Source organism: Ursus americanus, chromosome 3 (genome assembly GCF_024610735.1).
Source record: "Ursus americanus isolate L20-20 chromosome 3, mUrsAme1.1.p, whole genome shotgun sequence".
NCBI lineage: Eukaryota > Metazoa > Chordata > Mammalia > Carnivora > Ursidae > Ursus > Ursus americanus.
In genome coordinates, this window is record NC_142129.1 from 50,474,324 (window position 1) to 50,502,165 (window position 27,842).

General features: G+C 35.0%; 1 protein-coding gene across 2 annotated transcripts in view; it reads right to left on the reverse strand.

Moving 5' to 3' along the window:
- Positions 1–27,842, reverse strand: part of STK31 (serine/threonine kinase 31) — a 75,131-nt gene that overhangs the window by 29,100 nt on the left and 18,189 nt on the right. For both annotated transcript variants that reach the window (XM_045793021.2, XM_087860966.1), the window contains exons 7-17: positions 26,085–26,443; positions 24,952–25,126; positions 18,718–18,833; positions 16,541–16,700; positions 13,633–13,755; positions 8,925–9,104; positions 7,159–7,275; positions 5,424–5,543; positions 4,030–4,161; positions 2,718–2,819; positions 833–913 (exon numbers count right to left, since the gene is read on the reverse strand). In XM_045793021.2, coding sequence (XP_045648977.1) covers positions 833–913; positions 2,718–2,819; positions 4,030–4,161; positions 5,424–5,543; positions 7,159–7,275; positions 8,925–9,104; positions 13,633–13,755; positions 16,541–16,700; positions 18,718–18,833; positions 24,952–25,126; positions 26,085–26,443 — 1,665 coding nt within the window. The remainder of the gene's footprint in view (positions 1–832; positions 914–2,717; positions 2,820–4,029; positions 4,162–5,423; positions 5,544–7,158; positions 7,276–8,924; positions 9,105–13,632; positions 13,756–16,540; positions 16,701–18,717; positions 18,834–24,951; positions 25,127–26,084; positions 26,444–27,842) is intronic.

Sequence of the window (27,842 nt, forward strand, 5' to 3'; positions counted from 1 at the left end):
CAGCACACATACTCACTCATCCATCCTACATGAGTGTCTAAGCTAAAGTTATATAACCTCGAAGAAAATCCCACATTATTTTAAAGTCTAGTCTGGAAAAATTTTACAGTAATTGCTTTAACAATTTAAGGTGACTTTAATCTTACATATTCATGAGTTCATAACTCTATGTATACAACCATATCTGTACTGTATTTAAGCTATTATTATGAATTTAATGACAATCTTAAAGAATAGATCTTTCATCCAATCCCTCATCCTTAGCAGGCAATATAAAACACAGAGCTAACTGATTCTGCCCTGAGAGCCAGAGTTTACCAATCCTGCTCCATACCGGCCTTCTGTCCAATGCATTGATCTCCCAGGCTTTGAATCCTGCAGGCCTAGAAAACTATGCCCATGTCAACATCTCTACTTAACCAATTCTCTAGAATTCTTTCCCAGCCTGCTTTAACTTAAAAGATATTTTCTGCTTAAATTCCTCATGACTGGCAATGTCCTGCTTTTATTCTAACTCTTGAAACAACAGCTAAAATTGCTTTACCACTTCAAAAAATAAATACCTGTAATTCAAACAAGTGGCATGCAATGTACTGTATAGATATGAGGAAAAGAGAAAACAGAGAAAAACATGCAAATTAATATAAACGTTAGAATACAATACGCCAATACTAAAGATAGTCTTGAGGAAAAGTTCTACAATACCCAGAAACTATTCATCAGGAACATCTTCATAGTAAGGATGGCATAAATTTAACACTGACACACAATTTTATATCATCACTTTTCAACCCTCTACAAAGTAGTGATTCTCAGGGGCAACAAAGCTTACCATGTACTTAAGTAACCCTATTTCAGGATAAAGCAGAGGCAGCTCAGGGAACCATTTCTGTACCAAGCTATTCAGCTTCTCCTAAATTTAAAAAATATTTTTTATTATAAATCAATATATATTCAATGTGACGTGTTGCTCTTCAGGAAAAAAATAACATACTACTATCTCCCTTACTATAAATCTAACAAGATATACAATCTAATAAGATGTATAACCTAATAAGATATGTAATCACTGATTCTGCCTTCTACTACAAGAAATATCAAATGAAAACCAAAAGGCATCATTGGTCAGAGTTACCATCTGACTAACAGAAGAAAAACTTAATTATCAATTTTATCTTGGTATACATATATAGGCACAAGATCTTGCCTAAGATCAAAGTATACACTCACTTCCAAGCTAAAATGAAAATGTGTGTTGATAACATCAATTTGCATCATAAAATTGTCATCTCTCAAAATATTAAGAACATACTGACACTTTAAAATAATACCTATTTCATTTAGAAAGGAAAATATCATAAAAGCCTTGAAAGAAACAAATATGCAGCTCTACAAAAGCCACTTTGAAGCAAATGTGAAAACTGAGGATCCTTAGAAAAGTCGTTTGTCACATTTATTAAGTAAAACTTCTAGACACTTGTCAACTCATTGGGAGATAGCTATTTTATCTAAGGTTCATAAGATGAATAACTAAGCACACACAGATCAACTTGCTAAATTAAGCATAACGCTTAGAATGTCTATATTTTCTTTTTTTATTTTCTTTTATTTAAATTCAATTAACATAGAGCACGTTATTAGTTTCAGAGGTAGAGTTCAAGTGACTCATCAGTTGCATATAACACCCAGTACTCATTATATCAAGTGCCCTCCTTACTGCCCATCACCCACTTACTTCATCCCCTGTACTGCCCCCAACTCCAGCAACCCTGTTTGTTTCCTGTAGTTAAGAGTCTCCTATGGTTTGTCTCCCTCTCTCATGCCTATTATTTTCATTGTATTTTTATTGTTCAAAGCAGTGTTTACCTTACTTGTTCCCCCATAACATCCCTGAAACATAAAATATAATATTATTTCCATTTATTTATTTATTTATTTTTGAGTGAAAGAGAAGCTGCACACATGAGCAGGAGGGGAAGGGCAGGGGGAGAAAGAACCCCAAGCAGGCTCCACACCCAGTGCAGAGCCTGACACAGGGCTCGATCTCACAACCCTGAGATCATGACCTGAGCCAAAATTATAAGTCTAACGTTCAACAGACTGAGCAACCCAAGCATGTCATCTTCTTTCCCTTTTAAAGAGAAAAATACACAGACACACTCTCCCAAGGTCACAAAATATTAGCATAAGGATGGAGACTTAAAGATGTAAATTCCCCCCAAAATTCAGGTAGTTGCATTTTGTTATATTCTTCAACTAAATTATGCTGCCCCATTAATGTTTTCATTGCAGCATTAGATTTAAACAGTGTTGATTTAGATTTTATTAAAGGAAAAAATCTTTATGTAAAACAGAAATCAAGCAATATGTAGAAGTATGCTTGCAGTATAATCTCCACTCTTGTAAAAACAGGCAGAAAAAAGACTAAAAGGAAGTTAAGTGAAAAGTTAACAGTGACTACTACTGTTATAACTGAATGGAAAAGTTACAGGTGATATTTTTTCTTCTTGATAATTTTCTGTAATTTCCACATTTGGTACAATAGTTATGAATTATCATCAGAAATTAATATCTAAATTCGCATAATTACTATGCAAACATAACTATGCAAATATAATCTCTAACCTTGTCATTATAGTCCACTTCATAAAATGGATATATGAATTCAATTTCTACAGTAAAAACTAATTCAAAACTAAAAAGAACTAAATACTTACATATTCCTCCTGCTCACGATAAATTTCCTGAAAGACTCTATCACGCAATTGAGTTATTTCTTGTTTTATTTTCTCAATTTCAGATTCATCATGGTCATCAGACTTTGACCAGAAAGAAAAAAGTGACTTTACAAGCTTATTAAAGTAGACCAAAAACAAGTCTTCCTAATAAGAATGCAACTTCTATAGCAAATCACTCTGATTTCTGTGTATCCGTCTGTATCTAACAGATAATAGACCCTCATAACACTTACTTTTTCTAACAACGACTTTTCCCAAACTTACAAAAAGGAATAAAAAATAAAGACATAAAATCAACACATATTTTTCTTGTCTCTTACTTTGCTGCAGAATTTCTCTAAGAAGATGACCAACTGCTATTATAAAGTAAATGTCAAGAATAGGAACCAAAATATAACTAAATTCCTTGGAATTGTTTTCTACATGAGATTTGGTTAAAAAAAAAAAAGAGTAAATGTATTTATGGTGTGTCTATTAGAGGAAAGACAATGTAGGCCTCAAAAAGACTCCTTAAAACTCCAACAATAAATAAACCACCTTAAAAAGTATATATGTTTTCTATGTTATAGTTCTCCAAAAGTTAAAAAATTAAACTAAAAAAGACCCCATTCCCCACAGTCCAGAATAGGATTAAAAAACTAGAAAAAATCTTAAACCATTAAATTAGTTTCACTCCAAGTCCAATCAAGTGCTCCAAAGAGGAAGAGCCAACTCAAGTTGGATTAAGACATAATGTAGATTGCTTTTGTTCATAAATCGATCCTCAGGGGAACACAAAGAATTACCAGTTTATTCAGTTTCAAACTGAAAGAACGAGGTTAGTAGTACAGATTAGAGTTCTGAATTCTTCCAGTTCTATTATTGTATGAAAACAACTTAGAATATTTAGGAGGAATAGTATGTCCAGCCATTAAAAAGACAGCTAACAGAGAACATCATGATCTTAAAAATACCTTATGACAAAATTCTACCTTTAGGGGATACCTTGAATGTAATAGGTTTGTATTCTATTAGGTCTTGTAACAGTCTAAAACAGAAGAATTTTTAAATTGTTCTAAAATATTTATGTTACTAAAAAAGGCAGCCATGTGGAATGTTTTCAAAGAACATCTAATGATATGTTTACACTATTAATGTAATAACTTTTCATACATAGAAAAAAAAGATAAGATATATAAAACAAAATGTAAATAAGAATTCTATTTTAAAGAATGTATTTACGCATTATTTTCAGGAAGCAGAGCAAAATGAGGTACACATGGAATTTCATAAGAACCAAGTGTTTCCTTACTTCTTCCAAGTTATTCTTTTCAACCAATTTCCATCTCAGTCGAGCTTTTAGGTTTTTCAATGTCTTTTTAATGGACAGCAAGTGATCCACACTGGGGCTCTTATTTAAACATTCAATAATCTGCTTCTTAAACTAAGTAAGAAAAAAAGTTATTACATTTTCAAAACATAGACAACAATATTCACTGAAGACATTTACTGACCATTTCTTATTTCTCTATTAAGATTCACCTAGTATTTACTGAGTTTGGATTGAAATAAGAAATTCCACAATTTTCAAAAAGACAACCTACTAACTGATTTCTTAGTTATCCACATTCCTATTCAGGAGAATATGAGTCCCAGCAATCAGAGTAGCAAAGGTAAGAGAAATATTTCAAGCTAAGAACTATCTATATCTTTGCTAGATATGATGCAAACTGAATTTCTAGTGAGGATATAAATTAAAATTACCTTCCCCAAAGAAGTGTGACAATATGTATCAACTTTTAAGAATGTCGATTCCTTTTGACTTAGTAATTAACAATTTTTAGGAATCTGAGGAACACATAAAATTATGAACAAAGATTATGTACAGTGTTGTTTATAGTTAAAAATAATTGGAAGTAACCTTAACATCTAACACAGATGAAGGTTAAATAATATTATACATCTATGCAAGTGATGATGCTTTAGTTGCTCAAAATGACAATATAAAATCATTAATCACATGGGGCAGTATTTATAATATACTATTAAATGAAGAAACATTTTCAAAACAGTTTATAAAACAACGCAATGCACATGATATATGTACATATATATAAGTCACCCTCCAAAAAGAAAATACTCTGAAACTAGCCCTGAGTATCTATCTCTTAGGCTAAGGAAATTATTATCAATGCTTTCATTTCTTCTTATCTTTCTGTATTAGCAAATTTTCTACTGTAAACCTGCACAGGTAGAGATTAGGTTTAATTTTTTTTTTTGAGATTTATTTATTTTAGAGGGAGAGAGAGCATGAGCAGGAGGGGCAGAGGGAGAGGGAGAGAGAATCCTAAGCAGACTCTGTGCTGAGAGTGGAGCCCAATGGCGGGCTCCATTCTTTGACCCCGAAATCATGACCCAAGCTGAAACCAAGAGTTACTCAACAGACTGTGCCACCCAGATCCCCCAGTAAAGGTTAAGTTTTGAAGAACACAAGGAAATCAAAGATTTAAGGCAATCCAAAAATTTAATATATTTTTACCAATTAAACCACTGTTTTCACTGCAGGGTGAATTTAATTACACATCAGATAACTATACTGTTTTTCTAGCAATAATAATTAGTTACCTATACACTAGGTATTAAACTACTTGAGAAAAATTCAAAGCATCAATATAGAAGTCCAAAAAAAATAAAGCATAATCCAACCTCAATACTGTCCTTGTACTTGGATTGTACTATAGCAATAAGCCTTTCCTCTGAACGGATCTTTTGTAGCACTTGACTATATGTATTTAAAATGATCTCCTTGTCTGCATCACCTTGCTCCTAAGTGAAATAAATCATACATATGGAATTATTCACAAAAGAGTATCCAAAATAATTTAAACCTCCAATAACAATGAATAAACTTTAAAATAATGCCTTTTTAAAAATTCAATTTTTTCAAAGTATTTCTTAAACACATATCTCTTTCTAGACAGAAGAGAGACTGATGTCAAAGATGTTAATACAGAAAATTTTGCTTCCATTACGTTATTATTCCTACAGCTTTCTAGAGTAGTGTTAAAGGAAATCAAGGATACCACTACACTAAATTTTAGAACTAAACAACACATAGAACTTCAACACTTTATTTTTAGAAATCATCTATTAACAACCACTTCTAAAAATCAAGTCTGAAAAAGAGGTACAAACTCTCAGTTATAGAATAAATAAGTCATGGAAATGAAAAGTACAGTATAGCAATCGATAATACTGTAATAGTCTTGCAATGTGACTGACAGTGACTAAGATTATCCTGGTGAGAACGAAGTATACAAATGTCAAATTACTATGTTGTACACCTGAAATTAATGTAATATTGTATGTTGATCATACTTGAACAATAAAAAATAAAATAATAAAGTCTGACTAAACCATCTAAAAATACTATTAAAAATTATTTAAAAATAGGAAAATACAGAAATGTATATGTGTTTTTCAATGCCAACCTGAATAAAACTGCAAAAGGTTAAAAGAAGCAAGTAAAAGGAACAATATAACCAAAGAAACTTTGATAAGCAGCCTGAAAAACTGGGAAAAGAGTCCCACTGAACAATAATAACATTACAAAATGCTCTTTTGAGGAGCTACACTAATTTTTAAATTGGCATGACAATAGAGAACATACACAGAACAGAAAGAGAGCTACTAATCAGTCTTGTATATACTTCCAGAGCTTTCCCAGATTTTATCTTAATTTTTCACAAATTCTAATAAAGTCTTTTCTTAGTCATTGGGTGTGATGGACTCAATCAAATGACACAGAAAGCTGATACACTCAGATTAAGAGTAGTTTTCCTAGAATTAAACATTAGATTTTATTTTTTTAACATGAAATGTCCTATTAAAATGAAAATATCAGGTGATGGGTATTAAGGAAGACACTTGTTGTGATGAGCACTGGGTGTTAAATGTAAGTAATGAATCACTAAATTCTACTCCTGTAAGCACTATTACACTATATGTTAACTAACTTGAATTGGAATAAAAATTTGAAGAGAAAAAAAAGAAAGTACACATCATTTAACAAAGTGATGGTTACCAGAAGGGAAGGGGGTGGGGACATGGATTAAATAGGTGATGGGGATTAAGGCGTGCACTTGTCAAGATAAGCCCAGGATGATGTATGGAAGTGCTGAGTTAACTGTACTATACACCTGAAACTAATGTAACAACACTGTATGTTACTTAACTGGCATTAAAATAAAAACTTTAAAAAAATGAAATTATCACTGTGGAAGAATAAGAATTTGCATTGTGTTTGGATTAGAATTTAACAATGTTACTATTTCAAATAGGTCTATAAGAGGAAAACTAAGATCAGTCTTCATACTTTCTAATTAGCAAGAAAAACTATATTGCTTCAAAGGAAGCAGTAATACAGAATATCAATACTCACAATCAGAGATATCTCCAGCTCTTTGCAGACACTTGACTCACTCTTCTCTAGGATTTCATCCAGACTACTGATTGTGTCTTCAGAAGTTTGTGATTCTTCCACAGAGAGATCAAAAGCCTCATTTGCAAAAAATTAAAACATGAAAGTGTCTCATTTAATTATTTCAATTAGTATTGTGTCCTTATACCTAAAGCAGAGCATTAGCCTATGCACTGGGCAATGTGGGGGAAGTAAGGATACACATGAAAGATAACGTACTCCCTCCCAAAACTTACACATCAAAAAAGAAAAGGCACACACATATCACACACACAAAACACAGATTTTTTAACATAATCTGTGGTTAAGAGACTTAAGAGGAAAAGTATGAAGAAAAAGAAAAGAAGGAAACAGAAACAAGACCAAGACTTTGTGAGGATAGTAAAAGAAGCAGTCTGACTAAAAGCTGGTTAGAACCTTAAATGCTCAGGTGAATAGTTCAAATCTGATAGGTAGTAGGCAGACAATGTCAACTCTTTAACAAAAAAGGCATATGATTATGCCTGTTATTTAGTAATGATCTACTAAGTATTTAGGAACCTGGAGATTAAAAATTAAAGATTAAACCCAGATGACTTCCATCTCATTAGGAAAACAAAGGTATTTTCTATCAGGAAATAAGCTTTATAATAAAGTGTTAAACAGAATAAAATCATGGGCCCAAATTATAATATAGAACATAAAAGTCATAAGCAGTCACTTTGATTTCAGAAATTAGATATGTGATTATGGAGATGTGGAACAGCTATGGAAATGAAAGAAAAGGATACATAATAGTCAACCTAAGCAGAAAGACATTCTGATCAATAACAAATTACAACAAAGAAGCAACTTAGTTATGTTAATATATCCAAGTACCAAAATGAAGAGTTCTGGAGGTAGCTCGAAGATTAAGGACTTTTTCCCCCCAAAACGAAGCTAGAAATACATATATGTCAATCATTCACACCGATAAATGACACCTTGGGTGTCCTTGCCCTTGCTGAGAAGGTTGTAAAGCAGACAGAAGAACAGAGAATCAGTAACAAAATAAGGTTGAAATTTGAAACAGAGAAAACAGAGAATCAGTAACAAAATAAGGTTGAAATTTAATTAGGGTTCCAAATATATTAATACAAAACTACATGCCCCCACAGCTTTTGGAAAATTACATGGTGTTTTTACAAGAATAAATAAGAACTAAAAAGAATAATACACAAAACACCATTTCTAATATCTAGTATCAACTGAGATTAGTATTCTCCATTTATGTTAGATATCTTTAAGATATTTAAGATATCTAAAACTTAAAAGACTTAAACACTCTCAATTAACATATGTTCAGCATGAGTAGTTAGCCAACTAATGTTAAAACATACATGTCTTGCTAAAAAAGAAACTAAACAAAGAAAGCTCTACTACCATCTAAATCACATGTATATACAATAAGACCCTTATCTCTACACTATAGCTATAGAAAATACACTACACTTGTAATAAATTGCAGTGATACTATCTTATACCTAGAACGGCTTATGAAACTGTTTTTCATCTATGTTCCTAGAGAACACAAATATGTAAATCCCTCAATCCTCCATCCCAGCCCTCTTCCCCTCAATCCCTCTCTTCCTCTTCCTTTCTTCTCCACAGAAAAGAAGTTAATTATACTTGGAAAATTATTTAAAAACCCATATACCCTGGTTTAGGCTACAACACCAACACCACCACTGGGCAAGAGCTTTTATTACCTTTACAGTGTTCTGGAACCATGCTACAAGACGTTGTAGAGAAACCTCTGTTTCATTTCTAACACTGGTGAACTCCTCTCTTTTATCACACTTCCAGACATAAAATTTCTTAAGTATTTCTTCAGAGTTTGTCCCTTCTTTGGCCTGTCCATATACTGCCTCTAAAGAGGTTGACAAATCCTATAGAAATATATTCTGTTTATTAAAGTTTATTAACTTCATATTAGGATTCAAGCACCATATGAAAATCTGTGAGACAGAAAAGTAGTATGTTGAATCCTTATCCTTAAGAATCTTATAAATTAAACTTAGAAACATTAGATATGAAAATATAAAACTACCTAGAAGGTGATTTATTTGGACTATAGCAGTAAAAGACAAATAATTCCAATTAAGGAAGACACTAAACATATATATGAACTTAAAAAGCATTTTAGAAAGGACTAGAAGAGACAAGAGAGCCTAGTGGCTCTAAGAATAAAACCCTAGAAATGTCACTGAGACAAGAGGAAAACTTACAAAAATCCCAGAAATTTTTATCCCAAAACTCTAAGAAACCCTTGGAAAGACAGAAGATAGTTGGTGCTTAGCAATGAGCAAGTCACTGCAAAATGGAGGAAGGCTTGTACCACAGCAGAAAATAGCATGTGGGAAAAGAGAACCTTCTTCATATGCCCTTCTCTCTCACACTACAAAGCAGCAGCACAAAGCAAGAAGCAATATGTGTATACAAGTACAGTACAGGAACCTAGATGAGGCAAAAACTGATAACCAGTACAGAAAAGTTGGCCATCCCCTAAGCATTTTCTTTTCTTCCCTTTCCCCCTGACTACCTGGTAGCATTTACACCTAAGGGTAATAGCCCCTGAAAAAGACTAGTGTCTTAAGGCAGAGGGGCTTGTAGGTGCACTGAAGAGTAAGATCATTCAGAAGAAAAGCTTACAGGAAGTAGGTGAACCCAAACTGTAACCCTAGAAGCTCTGAGAAACAACCCCATCCTATTCCCTAAACCCATCTGAAGTCTTTGAAGTTTTATTCCAAGCTTTCACCCCACCCTAGGACCCCTCTACCACCCTATCCCATACCTACACTACAGCACAGAACTAAGATAGCTTATAGTTCCCCAAGGGAATATGAGATCTTTGAGGGGAGGTACAGAGGAGGATGAAATGTGTGACTAACAGGAGAACTCTGAAAGGAATGTAACAAACCAAGCCACCTTATAAAAAGGAAGCAAAATCAAGAACTCAAAATAAACATAATACTCTCAACAAAAAGAAAGAATACTGAAAACACAAAGCAAAACCATGTACTTATAAACAATGACCAACTGGTTATTAGGTATAAAAGAAATAATCTTTGAAACAAAGAACACAATGCATTCACTAAATGGCAAAAAGGATACAGCTAGAGAACCAATTAGTGAGCTAGATGGTTAAGTCAGGATTCCTCAGATCCCCCCAAAAAGAAACAGAAAGGGATAAAAAGAAAAAAATGGATGAACAATTAAAAAATGTAGAGGTCCTTGGGGCGCCTGGGTGGCACAGCGGTTAAGCATCTGCCTTCAGTTCAGGTCATGGTCCCAGAGTCCTAGAATCGAGCCCCACTTTGGCTCCCTGCTCAGTGGGAAGTCTGCTTCTCCCCCCGCTCCTCCCCCTGTTCATGCTCGATCACTCACTCTCTCTCTCTCTCTCAAATAAATAAAATCTTAAAAAAAAAAACAAAGATAACCTGAGACACTAAATACTTTACAAAATCAACCACACAAAACCCTCTTTGAAAGTACTCTTAGAGAGGGGCACCTGGGTGGCTCAGTCAGATAAGCATCCAAATCTTAATTTTGGCTCAGGTGGGTCATGAGATTGAGCCCTGAATCGGGCTCCAAGCTCAGTGGGGAGTCTGCTTGAAAATTCTCTCCCTCTGCCCCTCCCCCCACTTGCACGCATGCATTCTGTCTCTCTGAAATAAATAAATTTTTTTTTAAAAAGTACTTAGAGAAAACACTCCAATACACAGAGAAAACCAAAAGATACCCAACAACTTATGAAATAAGAATGAGAGAATAACTCTAAAGCTTGTTATTTGAATTATCATTTAGAATATCCACAATACTCTGATTAAAATCCTAAACAATTATGGCTGTTTGGTTAGCTGATTTGGGGGAGGGAAATACACAGAAGGAAGACACACAAAAGACAAGTGAGAATATTCTAAGATATTAGTGGTAGAAGGTAGAAAAGGGGGGAAAAAAGAAACCATGATAAACAGAAACACAAAATAATTACAGAAATAAGTTCTAGTAAAACAGTAATTATAAACATATAAATCAAGTTACCCATCAAAATATAAATTTATACATTAGATTCTTTTAAAAAATGATGCATTCGTATGTTGTCTAAAAAAGACATTCAATTTAAAATAAAGGGTGCCTGGATGGCTCAGTTGCTTAAGCGTCTGCTGTCGGCTGAGGTCATGATCCCAGAGTCCTGGGATAGAACCCTAACTGAGCTCCTTGCTCAACAGGGAGCCTGTTTCTACCTCTCCCTCTGTTGCTCCCCCTCTCCCCCTCCTCGTGCTCCCTCTCTCTTTCTGTCAAATAAATAAATAAATAAAATCTTCTTAAAAAATGAAAATAAAATAAAGGGAGGGGGAAAAAGAAAAGATAAACAGAGCAAATGATAACCAAAAAAAAAAAAAAAGGTAGAAAAGGAATTCTTAAAGGAAACAATATTTTAACACCATAAAGGAAAAATAAGGTTACATAATGGTTAAAAAGAAAATAGTTTAAAATACATAACAATCATAAGTAATTTAACACCCAACAATACAGCACCAAAATTTTTTTAACAATTTAAGGAACTAGAATATATAACAAAAATATCGCAAAACTGATAAACTGATCAGACCATAAAGTAAGCAAAGATACAGAAGATTAAGGGTTAAAATAATAGCTATACATCAGGAACTGCACATCAAGAACACACGGAATGTACTTTTTTTTTTTTTTAAGATTTTTATTTATTTATTTGACAGAGACAGACAGCCGGCGAGAGAAGGAACACAAGCAGGGGGAGTGAGAGAGGAAGAAGCAGGCTCCCCGCGGAGGAGCCTGATGCGGGGCTCGATCCCAGAACGCTGGGATCACGCCCTGAGCCAAAGGCAGACACTTAATGACTGTGCTACCCAGGCGTCCTGGAATGTACTTTTTTAACTTATAAGGAACAGTCATGAACAATCAACCATGTATTTTAGGCCACAAAAGAAGTCTCAATAACTGTTGAGGAAATCAGAAATCATGAACTTTAATTTCTTTGACCTCCATTACTGTAGTATAAGTTTTATTTCTTAAGTACTTGAAGAATATAAGTAAATATCAAACTACTTCACCAAAATAGAAGTTTAAAGAATATTCTGGTGACCGAGGGGAACAGTAGAAAGAGAAACAAACCAAATACAGCAAAAAGTCTCATAAGATTAAACTTTAAGAAAAGAGTTTTTAAAACGATCTCGGTTGCAAACCTATATTTACTAACAGTTCACAAGAAGAAATAAACCTTTACAGGGTAAAGTAAAAATTGCGCTGTAGACATACATTCTTACTACACCACTGCCCTTTTGTATGCAAAGGTTACTTCACTATTCTGGAAGAACTTATACTATACATGGTATCTTCTAAACTACATCTTCCTCCAGGCAGACAGAAAGACAGTGCCCAGATGTCCCCAATATCCTTTTCTCCAACTCTCTAGCAAACTCATTCTCTGCAGTCCAAAATGAGCCAAGGATGCCAACTAGCACAGCCACTATTTAACTTACTAAAGATGCTGACCAAAGCAGTAAAAGTTCAAAGATACATAAAAAGTAGATGGCGAAGAGGATTGTTGTTTTCAAATGATATGACCACAAAGAAAGCTCAAAGAACATTAATAGAGAAATCAGAACTAAAAGAGAGTTCAGGAGAGTTGCTAGAGACATCAACAGTAAAAAAAATAATAAATAATAAATACATACATAAATAAAACAGTATTCCACTACACCACCAAAAATAACTAAGAAATGGAAAGTAAGATAATATACACAAAAGCAACCAAAAGCATACATATTAAATGAAAAAATGCCAGAGGCCTCTTTAGAGAAAAATTTTAAACATCAGCAAAGGACATTAAAAAAAAGATCTGATTAAGTGAAGAGAAAAATCACGTTAATAGGTGGAATGGTTCATAACACTGTTACACGCCCGTTCACTCCAAATTAAAGTCATTGCTGAGATGGCAGGATAACGCTGAAGACAAGGGTCCATAACATCCTATAGCTATTGTACTCTAGCCCCTAATCCTGGATCAGGACTCCTCTCCTAAACTCTTGACATGTGACCCTACCAGATTTTCGCTAGAATGCAACAGACAACAGGGACTCACGTGCCTGCTACTGCTTCTGTCTCCATGAGTTTTCCCAGTAAATGCCGCCCTAGCAACCCTGATGTGTCTGACCATTTTACCTTATTTGCAGGATAGATACATATACATACATAAACATATTAAATAGATTAAAGTAACATTTTAATTCTATCAAAGAGAAACTAGAATTCATCAAAGAGAAGAAAAAGTTTGCAACCATCAGTACTATCTGGAGTCTCAAGGTAAATGCCAATTTCACCTCTCAAATGATAAACATATTTTAATGTATATACATCTTCTTAACTTCTAACCTGCAATGTTTTCAAGCGTTTATTAAGAGGTAACTCATCTACTTCCAGAATAAAAACTTCTACTGCCATGTTCAGTTTCTGTTGCACTTCATTTCTTTTGGCAATCAAAATATTCCCTTCATTCTGGAGAAAGAAAACATAGAATAACCATCATTAACACATCAGGTGGTTTTTTTTTTTTTTTAACACATTGACCTATGTCAAAAAAAACTGTTGTCTTAAAGTGAGTAAAATTTAACATTACATTCTCCAAACACAGTAGCTTTTAAGACAAATATTTCTCTCCTGAAATCACCAAACTCACAAAGAGCTTTTCTCTCCCTTAATTAGAAATAAGACATTTAATAATCCTGCTCTGATTTTTCCCATTATATGTACAACACTGAAATTTTTGTTTTTCTTTATGTATTTTTTTTTATTTATTTTTAAAGATTTTATTTATTTATTTGACAGAGAGAGAGACAGCCAGCAAGAGAGGGAACACAAGCAGGGGGAGTGGGAGAGAAAGAAGCAGGCTCCCAGTGGAGGAGCCTGATGCGGGGTTCGATCCCAGAATGCCAGGATCATGCCCTGAGCCAAAGGCAGACGCTTAATGGCTAAGCCACCCAGGCACCCCAAAATTTTTGTTTTTCTTAAGAAAATTATATAAGTTCCTATTATTAACTACACACTAACTCCCTCTTACTCCCATTCCACCCTCAAGTCCTTCATCCACTTATCCTTCAAGATTCAGTTAATCTCCACCATGGTAAAACCTCCAATTTGTCTAAGAGGCTATGTTTGGAAATAGGCATATGAGACAGATTATATTCTAGTACTTATGAAGCTATACTGAAACTATTTATATGTATATTCCATACCCAAGAGAGAGGATCATGTCTTACACAAATTTGTGTCTCTGCTACCTATAACAGTGTCTGGTACACACACTTAAGAGCTTGAATTTTAGAATATTCTTTTTTTGTGTAAGCTCAACCAGACCTTTTTTTTTTTTTTTAAGATTTTATTTATTTATTTGACAGAGAGAGACAGCCAGCCAGAGAGGGAACACAAGCAGGGGGAGTGGGAGAGGAAGAAACAGGCTCCCAGCGGAGGAGCCTGATGTGGGGCTTGATCCCAGAACGCTGGGATCACGCCCTGAGCCGAAGGCAGACACTTAATGACCGCGCCACCCAGGCGTCCCTCAACCAGACCATTTTATAACTATATAGAAAAAAGAAAGAATCTCTTCACCAAAAATACACATGGCAATCAAGTTAAGGTAGTGTGCAAAATACATAAATGAAAATAATAATACTAGGACCTAAATTAAGTTCAATAAGGGAAATAAAATGGCAGGGTGCCTGGGTAGCTTAGTCGGTTAGGTGTCCACCTCTTGATTTCAGCTCAGCTCATGATCCCAGGGTCCTGGGATCAGGCTCTCTGCTCAGCGGGGAGCTTGCCTCTCCCTCTCCCTCTGCCTGCCACTCTGCCTGCTTGTGCTCGCTCTCTTTCTCTGTGTCAAATAAATAAAATCTGTTTAAAAATATTTTTTAAAAATCTACCAAAATACCAAGTCTTGGGGCTACGTTAAACCCTCTCCCTCTCTGTCCTGAATCACTTTCCTATGCTCAAACCAGAAAAACAACAAAACAAAAATTAAAATGCGGTTCTTTTTCATCTTATTACATGAAAATACATCATTAATTATTTTAATATTGACAATACAGCTTAAATGGAAAGAGAATACAGTTTGCAGTCAGACACATCTAGGTTCAAATACCATGTTAACATTTAGAACTATATAATCTTCAGTAATTTCCTTAAACCCGGTAGGCCTCAATTTCCTCATTTATAAAATAAAAGCAAAACTGTCCTATTCTAAAAGTGTAAGAAAAAGTTTACAAAGTACCTAATAACATTACCTGTGTTTCATACAGATTCAAAACTTACTGATTCTGCCACTTTTTTCTTCCATAATCAGAAGAAATCAGTTAAGGGTCTAACATGTAAAATGACACAAATATAAGCCCTTCTTCAAATTTAACACTCCTGGCATTTCCAAAGTCCTAGTTATTCTGTTCACGCCTCACTTAGAGTCAGCTAGGTTCCCAACTGGGCAACCTAGGTATGAACTGGGAATAAGACTTTCGGGGTACAATCCTCAGAGGTAGAAACCACCAGTAATTCAGATGGGCAACTCCAAACACAAGTATAGAACTCACAGGTACTATGGAAAGCTATGACTGCGGTAAGTATCTTTATATGAAAAACAAGGAGTTCTGTTCAGCTCAATATAAACTAAAGAAAACTGTGAGAGGAAATATACTTGTACCTATGCTAATAAATATTTCATAGGAAATAATCTGTTCTTTATACCCTCCCCTACCCACAAATAACCACCTCTCAATAATGGGTGGCTTAAATACCATTTAATAGTAAGGCAGAGTCCAACACTGCAGCATAAAACACACCATTCAGACCTAAAAACAAAATACATTAGCAGGTGTCACAGCCACACTGGCTTACAAGCTTCATCCCCCTCAAAAGCTGCCATCTTTGACGGGAATAGTTTCCAAAGTTCTTCAAGGATAGTATGCCCAGTTGCAAGAGCCCCCACCAAGTATGTGTAGTTTAAAATTCCTCAAGTTCAGATATAAAACACCAACTAGGGAGATTTACCTAACCAATGTTCATGCAAAAGGGAAAAAGATTTTGTTAACACTTTATCCACAATCGCCATTTATCTATCTTATCTTTTTTTAACAAGGCAATAAAATTAGGAATCAAATTACTAATATGAAGATGCTATAAAAATTAAAGATTTCATGCAAAGTATCAATCAGTATAATATCTATAATCCTTTCTCAAATGATATCCCCTTATGATCAACAAATAAAACCATAATAAAGAAAAAATCTTGACCCACCACATTTTCACAAGTTTTTATGTTCTCCTGAGCAAGATTGTATTCTGCCCAAATTCTCTCTAATTCAGTCAAAGAAGCCGGGGTAGTAAAGCACCCTTCATCTAACACTTGCATAGCATCTGAAAGGTCTTTTCCAAAACGAACATTGATGTTGACATGTCTATTTAAAAACAAAAGCAAAAAGGAAAAGATCAAGAAATTTATAGGTTGATATGAGAGAAAGTTTCACTTAAATAATAATGGTCTGAAGTTACAACATACAACATTGTCTATGAAGAGGTACTTGCTAAAACCTTACATAAAATCATAAATTAACTGGTATAACTTGTAATTAAAAAAATATTTGATTCATGGGGCACCTGGGTGGCTCAGTTGGTCAAGCACCTGACTCTTGTTTCAGTTCAGGCCATGATCTCAGAGTTGTGGAATGGAACCCTGCGTTAGGATCCACACTTGGCAGAGAGTCGGCTTGAGATTTTCATTCTCCCACTCCCTCTGCCCCTGCCCCCCTGCTCATGCTTACGGACACTCTCTCTCTCAAATAAATAAATCTAAATTCAGAAAAAAATATCAAATAAAACTTTTGTTAAAAAACTTTTACACGGGGCGCCTGGGTGGCTCAGTCCATTGGGCATCTGCCTTCGGCTCAGGTCATGATCCCAGGACCCTGCTCAGTGGGGATCCTGCTTCTCCCACTCCCCCTCTGCTAGTGCTCTGTCAAATAAATAAAAATAAAATCTTTAAAAAAAAAAAAAACTTTTCCATAAAGGATAATAACTTCAAAGTCTGCAGAACATTAAATGATATCAAATAGACCTTCGATGCTGGTATACAGTTAGATTTCTGAATAATTCTTGAAAAACGGTAGACTTAGCCAATCTTGCTTACCAAGACTGCAGGCACATTAGTCCCTGTACCCTATTAAGCAGACTAGCATTTGTGGAGTTGAAAAAAGGAGAAAAAAAAAAAAGGAAAAAAGCAATTGGAGAAGCAGGCCAGCTAGCAAAACCAACAAGGTCCATCCATATTCTTTTCTCTAGTTTCAAACTAGACTGCCACCATTCTAATAGCACATTATTTCCTCAAAAATGTACTAAAATATATTGGATTATTTTGGTCCTAAGTCTGTCTCATAGCTGTGGCAGTGTAGCCACTTAATTTTTGGTAGTGCATCAAAAGTTAATTAGGCTCTAGAGGGACAAAATTATTCAAACTATCTAGAGGCTTGTAAACCAGATGACAACTGATGGGACTTATACTGGGGAATATAAATTTCCACTGGACAAAACACCAACACAGAGTATTAATTCAGACGACCATCTTCTTACTGTTTCAACGTATGTGAGAAAATTAATTACTGATTTAAGTTCTTTGTGTAACATGAAAAGGGAACTAAGGTATCTTGAGAACTCTTTTTCTTTCCACATTCCAGAAAAGAATGACAAATTATCCCTAACCAACAGTAAGGCAATCATCTATTACTTTAAAATACCTAAGTAAATCATATACAGAGTCTGACAAATGCTGAATAAACTCTGCACAAGACTTGCTAACCAATTTCTTCTCTTCTGATTCCACAAAGACCACTTTTCTTCTGACTGTACAAAAACCACTTTTTCTTTCAAATCTTTAGTTTTGGTATAAGCCTAAAAATAACACCAAGCAATACAAATGGGCATAGTAGCTTCCCATCAAACTACCATTTAGAACTCATGCTGATTTTTTAATTTCACTCTCATAGGTGACCTCTCATATAACTCCATGTAGTGACAAAGGAATGCTGACACAAACACTATAAAATTCATCTCAGGAATGTGTTTTTAGTTTCTCTCTTTAAAGCCATAAAAACATAAAGATTAAGTGTCAAAGGAAATATGGTGGGCATATAATTTAAACAAAGAACTAATTAGCAATTATTTTAAATTATCCTTCTCCAAGAGCCTGGGTGGCTCAATAGGTTAAGTGTCTGACTCTTGATTTCAGCTCAGGTCATGATCTCAGGGTTGAGATTAAGCCCCAAATCAAGCTCTGTGTTCAGCACCGAGTCTGCTTGAGATTCTCTCTCCCTTTCCCTCTGCCCCTCCCTCTGCTTGTGTACTCTCTCCCTAAATAAATAAATCTTAAAAAAAAATAAATTAAAATTAAATTATCCTTCTCAAAAATATGCTTTTACCTACCTAATTTCTTTCAATATTTCAACCTTAGCTGCCAGATTTTCCATTCTGGTACCTACATGAGTCTTCAGAGTGCTTTCTAAATGTTTTGTCAAATCCATGGTAGTTGCTTTCTCTTGCTGCAACGAAAAACAAACACATCCTAGTGAATCTCAAACAAGAAACTATATTTCTACTGTCACTTAAATGATTTTTAAGGCAAAACTAAAATTTTAAAGGTTAAAAAATATTGGGGTACCTGGCTGGCTCAGTTGGTGAAACATGCAACTCTTGATCTCAGGGTCATGGGTTTGAGCCCTATGTTGGGCATAGAGATTACTTTAAAAAAATTGGGGGGCGCCTGGATGGCTCAGTCGGTTAAATATCCAACTCTTGATTTTGGTTCTGGTAATGATCTCGGGGTCATGAAATCAAGCCCCACATTGGGCTCCATGCTCAATGTGGAGTCTGAGATTCTTTCTCTCCCCCTCCTCCCCCACTCATGCTCTCTCACTCTTGCTCTAAAATAAACAAATAAATCCTTTAAAAAAGTTTTTTTTAAATCTTAAACCACAGGACAACTGATTTCCCTACTAGTTGGGATCTGAAAAAAATAATCTATTGCAGTCTTCTGCCTTCACACAGATTACAGACTCTTATCTTTCATTCTAATAAAAAGCCAAATAGAAACAAATTTCACATATTTTATGTCTTAATGCTTAAATTTCAAAAAGATAAGTAAAAGATCCCCAGAGACACCAAATGATTATCAATGACAATTTATTTTTTTGACAAAGTCCTGTGTCATTTTATATTACAAAACAATCAAAAACATCACTTCCTTGACCTAAGCTAGATTAAACTCCCTGATTCTGAGTGGTATCTCAAATACAAGTCTACCATGATTATCTAAAATAATGTATAGAGCAGTAATATGAATAAAGACCTAGCAGTTTTATTCTAATTACAATCCAAACCAGATATTACATAAACATAGAAATTTTACTCAGTATTTGAACAACACGCTCCTTAGTTCTCATATTCTCTCAAATTCTTCAGTTAAATAAAAAGAGAGAACCAGCATATACTGAATGTTTATGCTTATTACTAGTATGCTACACTCAGATATGTTCATGTCCTTCTGCTCCCATTTGTTGAGTAGGATGACCATGAAGAATCAGTTATGTTTGTTCTTAATTCTGTGTATATCCACTGTAATTGTTATAATTACTCCAAAAATACATAAATCTAAGAAATAGGAGTGGGAAAATAAAAAGTTGTTAAATCTTTGAAAATGTACTTAATGTTTTACAAAGACATTAAACAAATCTTTAATACAAATTACTAATGAATTATATGTAAAAGAGAACTATAAAATACTGAGGAAAAGAATCATTTAGATCTAAAAGAATTGTGAAATTAAACTGGTTCTCAAATATCTTGAGCTTAGTAGTCCACTTGTATTAAAAAAAAAAAAAACCTGGAAATCAGATGAAAACAATAAGAATGGTTTTCAAGACAAAGAACAAATAAGACAAACAGAAAAGATGGCAAATTCAAACCCAACCACATCAATTACAAGAAATGCAAATTAGCTTAACACTCCAATTAAAAGATAGATTATAAATCCGAATGAAAAAGCTAAGATTTAACTATATGCTGCTCATAAGACACACTTATTAGATATAAAGAGACAATATAATTTTATATTAGATATAAAATTAAGGGATAGAAAAGCTATACCATGCAAACAGGGCTATATTAATATCAGGCAATGTGGACTTCAATAAGGGAGCATTCCCAGAAATAAACAGGGATATTGCATAAAGATGATTCATCAGGAAGACACTATTCTGAATGTGCATGCAACTAATAACAAAGTTTTAAATTCACAAAGTAAAACTGAACAGAAAAAAGGAAGAAACAGACAAAACCACAATAATACCTGGAGATCTCCTCTCTGGGTACTGACAGAACAAGTAGACAGAAAAATCAGTCCAGATACAAAAGACTTCAATACCACACTATCAGCTATATGATTTGATTTCTAAAACACTCCACCACACAACTGTAGAATATATTTAACTTTTTAAAGTATGTGGAACATTTCTGAAGACAAATCGTACGCTGGGTAATAAAGTAAATCACAATAAATTTAAAAGAACTGAAACCACAGAAAGTATGCTCCCTAATACCAAGGGATTAACTAAAACTCAGTAACAAAAATATACTGGGGGAAAAAATCTCCAAATATGTGAAAATCAGACAACATATTTCTAAATAATTCATGATTCAAAAAAAAAAAATCACAGAATTTTAAAAATGTTTAATTAATGAAAACAAAGTATCAAAATCTGTGGGCTACAGATAGAGCAGTACTTAAAAGGAAATATCTTTAAATGTTATGAAGAACAAAAGATTAAAAACGATATGAATTTCCATCTAAAGAAGATAGAAGGACAAATTAAAGAGGAAGGAAAGCAATCATAAAGTTTAAAAAATGAATTAATAAAGTAGAAAAGAAATAAATTTTAAAAACCAACAGATACAGAAATCAGTACTTTGAAAACATTAAAAACTTCAGGATTCTGATCCAGCATGTAAAAAGCCTGGAAGTCACTACCCCATCCTAACAACAAGTAAAAAGCTGAACAAACTGAAAAATCAACAAGCGTTCTTAGATTTTAAGAAAGATGAGGTCACAGGGCAAACTGCTGCCCCAAAAACTGGAGAGACAGACATGGAAATAAAAGCCATTCACAACTTATATGGAGCAGCAACCTCTGAGGGAACCAGTCTGGAGCAGGTAAACCTCAATTTCAAATGACAATTGCTGACGACTCAGTTTGAATAACTCAGAGTTAAAAACTCCAGGCAGACCCAATTATCAGGATGCCTCCACTTTTATATAAGAGTTTTACCCCCAGGATCTCTACAACGTTCTCACAGTATAAATATAAGAAAAAAATCTCCTCAAGCTTCCAAAACGGAAAGGGGAAAAGGAAGCATTTTACACCAGAGTACTCTGTTCTTAACAAGATCTGCCCTCCGGGAAATTTTTTTTTAAGATTTTACTTATTTATTTGACACAGAGAGAGGGCGTGCACGTATAAGCAGGGTGAGCAGGAAAGGGAGCGTATATAGTAAAAAACAAAAAACACAGTTCGAAGACACAAAGCAAGAATCAGACTCAGACATGTCATGGATAGATGCTGGAATTGTCAGACCAGAAATTTTAAACATGATATATTTAAAATATGATTAATATGCTAAGGACTCTACTACATAAGTAGACAGCATGCAAGAACAGATGTGCAATGAAAGCAGAGAGATGGAAATTCTAAGAAGCAGAAATACTATAGATCAAAAACACTAGAGCAGAAATGAACAATTTTGATGCACTTAATCAGTACACTGGTCATGGCTGAGGAAAGAATCTCTGTAACCCAAGATACTTGAGTGCCTATGTCCACAAAAAGACCAATACAAAAATATTCACAATGGCTTTATTCATAACAACTAAAAACTAGAAACAAACACCCTAAACACAAACTGTGGTATATTGCTACAATGGAATACTACTCAGTAATAAAAATGAACAAACTTCTAATATACGCAACATAGATAAATCTCACCCATTATATTCAGTGAATGAAGCCAGACACAAAAGAATACATATCAGAGGATTCCTTTTTTTTTTTTTTAAGATTTTATTTATTTATTTGACAGAGAGAGACAGCCAGCAAGAGAGGGAACACAAGCAGGGGAGTGGGAGAGGAAGAAGCAGGCTCCCAGAGGAGGAGCCTGATGCAGGGTTCGATCCCAGAACACCGGGATCACGCCCTGAGCCAAAGGCAGATGCTTAACGACTGAGCCACCCAGGTGCCCCCCAGAGGATTCCATTTTTATGAAATACAGGACCAGGAAAACTAAACTATGGTGATACAAATCAGAATAGTGGTTGCCTTGAGTGGGAGGAAGAGAGGTTAGACTGTAAGGAGGCACCAAGGAACTTTGTGAAGTGGAACTGAGCATTTTTTATCTTGAGTGGGTAAAGCGGATGGCCTGTAATCCATTTACACTCTTCATGGAAGAGGACAGGGGAACACTCCAAGAGAAAAAAAAAATAAAAGGCAGGTAATTAATCTCCTTATCAACTAGACCTCTAAAGAAACAGACTATTTTCTAAGAAGAGATCTTATCTCCAAAATGCCCTTCCTTAGGAGGATGTCCCCAGATAAAAGGTTAGTTATGGGGCGCCTGGGTGGCTCAGTCTGTTAAATATCAGACTCTCAATTTGGGCTCAGGACATGATCTCAGAGTTGCAAGATCTGGCTCTGTGCTCAGCAGGGAGTCTTCTTGGATTCTCTCCCCCTCTCTCTCTCTCTGCCCCTCCCCTCTTCCCAGCCTCGAGTTCGCTCTCTTTCTCTCTAAAATAAATAAATAAATCTTTAAAAATAAAAATAAAAGGCTAGTTATAATGGACAGAACTCAAGATTTATGGATTAATGAGGCAGAGCTCCCTGGAGAATCCCACATACGCATTTAAAGCCTGAAAATTGAGGTTAATTACCAATGGTCAGTGATTTAATCAATCAGACCTAATGAAACCCTCATTAAAAAAAAAAAACTTCAAATAATTAGGTTTTAGGGAGCTTCCAGATGGGTGAACAAACCCATGTACTTGTAGAGTGGTAAGCTAAAATACCCCTGGGGCGCCTGGGTGGCACAGCGGTTAAGCGTCTGCCTTCGGCTCAGGGCGTGATCCCGGCATTATACGATCGAGCCCCACATCAGGCTCCTCTGCTATGAGCCTGCTTCTTCCTCTCCAACTCCCCCTGCTTGTGTTCCCTCTCTCGCTGGCTGTCTCTATCTCTGTCGAATAAATAAATAAAATCTTTTTAAAAATAAATAAATAAATAAATAAAATAAAATACCCCTAGTTCCCCTACTCCACCTTTCACCCCCATTATAACTTCCTCTATGCATCTCTTCCTTTTATTTGGTTGTTCCTGAGTTACATCCTTTTTAATAGAACTGTAATCATTAAGTATAGCACTTTCCTGAGCTCTGTGAGTTGTTTTAGTGAATTACTGAAGAGGGGAGTAGGGATCATAGGAACTCTCAAATTTACAGGCAGAAGTGTAGGTAGCCTGGGAACCTTATTGTGACTGGAATCTAAAGTGGAAGAAGTCTTAATGGGACTGAGTCCTTAACTTGTGGGGTCTGTGCAACTCCTGGTATTTAGTATCACAAATGAATTGTAGGACATCCAGTTGGTGATGGTGAATTGGAGAAACAGTGTTTGGATGGCACATTTAGTGTAAGAAAACTTACGCATTTGAAAAGTACACAATATTCTTGGAGGGAAAAATGCCCTGAATCCATGAGCAAATCTTGAGACCTAACTACCATAAAAGGAAATACATGCAGATAAAGGAGCCTCTTAAGCAACACAAGGAAGCAGATTAAGCAATTTAAGAGGTTTATCATCCAAAATGCAATGCATAGGCCTAAACTAGGATCCCAACTAAGAAACTAAGGGACATTCATAGAACAACCCAGGAAATCTGAACACTGGATATTAAAAGATATTAAGGAATTACTGTTAATATTTAAGTATGAACAGTATTACGGCTATCTTTTTCAAAGTTATTTTATACTAGAGGCACACACTAAAACATATACAGTAGAATATTATGAATGGGATTTGTTTTAAAATAACTCTGGGGCGCCTGGGTGGCTCAGCTGGTTAAGCGTGTGCCTTCGGCTCATCGAGCCCCGCATCAGGCTCCCTGCTCAGTGGGGAGTCTGCTTCTCCCTCTCCCTCTGCCCCTGTTCGTGCTCTCTCTAGCTCGCTCTCTCTCTCAAGTAACTCAGGAGGTATAGTTTAAAAAAAAAAGACTGCCCATGTGTCTAATAATTGTAAAAACCAGGTGATGAATACATAAGGTTAATTATTCAACTCTCTCTCCTTCTGGACTGTTTGAAATTTCCCACAGTTAAAAGTTTTTAAAAGAACATAAAAGGAAATGTAAATGAGAAAATTATTAATCTTTCAAACATTCAATGAAATCCAAAGATTAGTTTGGAGCGTAAGATAAAATTTCATCTATAAACAAATATAAAGAAAGGAGAGAATGAGAGAGGAGGAGAGAAAGGGAAGAAAACAAAAAGTGACAGCAAATTAAAGAGCAGATGAATATACAGATTACCCAGATGGTTGTTCTTTACCTCACACCAGTGAACATACCATACCTGCAGCTCCTGGGCAGTCTGTTCTACTTTGGATTCCAGAGCTTTATAACTTTCAAGAAGAACCTCCTTCTCTGTTTTAAGCCTTTCATTTTCTTCAATCAGTTTCTGGTCCTGCTTAATTTTTGCCAGGCTGACATTAGACCCTAAATTAAAGTCTCCGACAGTCAAATTTTCCCTATTAAGAACAAATTGACTCATTTTAAAAACCAAACTGTGTTAAGGCTGACAGAGATCATAAATCTAAACTAAATCATCTCGAGCTTTTTATACCATAATATATCTTAAGTTAATTTTGAAAACTAATTTAAAACCTTTATCTAGTTCAACATTTAAAAACATTTTAATGCAAACTAGATTTTATAACTGAAGTCATACTTCAAAAACAATGCTGCCAACACTTAAATATATTCCAACTTGTAGCAATATCAACTCCAGCAAATACAGAAAAAAGCATTCTTTATCAGTTTCTTCCAATTTCTCCTCCCCATCAACCCCACTCCATTTGACAGTTTTGTTTCTAAGATCCGAAGAACAGCTATATAACCCAAGACATGACATCATGACTTGGATCATGAAACAGAAGTTTATAAATGGTTTGGTACTTAGAAACATTAAACATGGCTTTCTGCTTCAAATTTATAATTCAAGATTGTCTAAAAAGTGAATTCCCTTTGTAAGAATCAAATGCATCATAACAAGTTATCACAAGAAGAACAAAGAGTTTCTCTTTTGTTAAGAGGAAAGGTAATTCCCTAAAACTCATTAAAATATTCTTAAAGCCATAGGAAAACTTCAAAGTTTATCTGAAATTGTAGCTGTGCCTGAATAATTCAGATTTAGGGGTATATTTTTATTTTTGATAAACATATTCAAAAGATAAACATATGAAGAGCTGGTATGTGAACTTTAAAAAACTGAGGAATGATTTTTCTTTCAAAATGGCTTTTAATGAAAATATTCCTGCAAAAGTAGAGAGGAATACATGTTTGAGAAAAATAGAAATGAGTCTTATCCTTCAAAATCACTGGCACAGATGAGGACTCCAAAAACATAAGCCTTGGCTTCTACTATGACAAGAGTTTCTACCATGAATTAGAAACTAGTTAAGACTAAAAACCCCACAACCGCCTTACTTTGGAAATGTCACATGATTTCCTGCATCATTTTCATTCTTCAAGTCAAGAGTCATCCTCCCACTTAAGCGCCCCTTTGGCCGGGTGAAGGCTGACTGGTTTGATCTATGCCCCCATGAGGGAATGGGGCTTTTGAGGTTCCTGAGGACAAGCTGACCAGGATCTGATTTTTTTTCCTCACAGGTATTAGTGCTGGAAGCAAGTTTGCATTTTTCTGCAAATCCTTTCTTAGCCACCTCCTCCCCTATATCCACACTGCCATACTCAGCCTGGGCAATAACTGTTCCATCTTGATAGGTTGCTTTAATTCTCATTTTTATCTCCTTTTCAAAAATCAAGCTCCCCAAAAAGGTTCTGCCCTAAGAAAGATGGGGGAGGAAAAAAGATGTAAACCAACTACACCAACATGTTTTTCTTCATTTACTTTGTTTCTACCCAGTTTTTCAAAATCATAATTCTTTCTGAAAACTCTATGAAAGTACTCTTACCTTGTTATTGGCTATATGCAAAACACACTTCTCCATTTGTATGAATACATTCTAATTACACATTTAGAGGAGAAATCTTCCTTTCCAGAAGTAGAGGTAATACCTGCATAGGCATCCATATTTATGAATTTTAAAATGTGTACCAATTAAATACCCTAGAATAATTGTTTTAAACCAAGCAGATGGTGTTGACCATTTTGGTCCCAATGACATGAGATGGTGTCCTGAGGTGTACAGCACATAAAAATGAATTCTAGTATCTAGAAAAGGCACTCAAATTCAACAAAACTTTAAAAATAGTTTTACAGGGGCACCAAGGTGGCTCAGTCTGTTAAGCATCTGCCTTAGGCCCAGGTCATGATGCCAGTGGGATCAACCCCCGAGGCTTGATCCACTCCACGGGGAGCCTGCTTCTCCTTCTCTCTCTTCGCCTCCCCACCCATGCTCAAGCTCTCTCTCTCAAATTAATATTTTTTTTAAAAAAGACCAAATTAAAAACTAGAAAATACAAGCTAGCCACATTTAAATATAAAAGGAGGAGGAGGAAGAAGGGGAAGAGGGAGGAAAGAGGATAAAGAAAAAATGTCAATATCCAAGGAGGAGGAGGAACAAGAAGAAGAAAAAAAATTTCAAGGTACAAGAAACTAAATAACATTGGTAAAGAGTAACTATATTCTCTTTTTTAACTATACAGTATTATAAAGTATTGAAATGAGACCTATGTAGGAGTTCTTAACCTTTTCTGTGCCATGGGCTCCTTATCAGCCTGGTGAAACCTTTGGAATCCTCAGAAAAATGTTTTTAAATGCATGAAACAGGGGTGCCTGGGAGGCTCAGTCTGTTAAGTGTCTGCCTTAGTTCGGCTCAGGTCATGATCATGGGGTCCTGAGATGGAGCCCCACATCAGCTCCTTGCCCAGTGGGGAGCCTGCTTTTCCCTCTCCTTCTGCCTCTCCACCCCCTGCTTGTGCTCTGTCTCTCAAAGAAATGAATAAAAAATCTTTAATAAATAAATAAAACACAATACATAGAATTACAAAGAAAATTATTTCACTGTAATACATTTTAACCCCAAGTTAAAAACCCCTGGACCTAAAAGGGTACAGAAAGGGCAGAAGAGGGCAAACTATAAATGCTCATCATTAACCACCCAAAAAAAAAAAAAACAACTTTTTTTAATCCACAAACCAAAATGACAAAGTATTTTCAAAGTTTACAAAAACACAGGTTTTATAAATCTTTCAAATCATAAAATTTTAAAATATGCACAT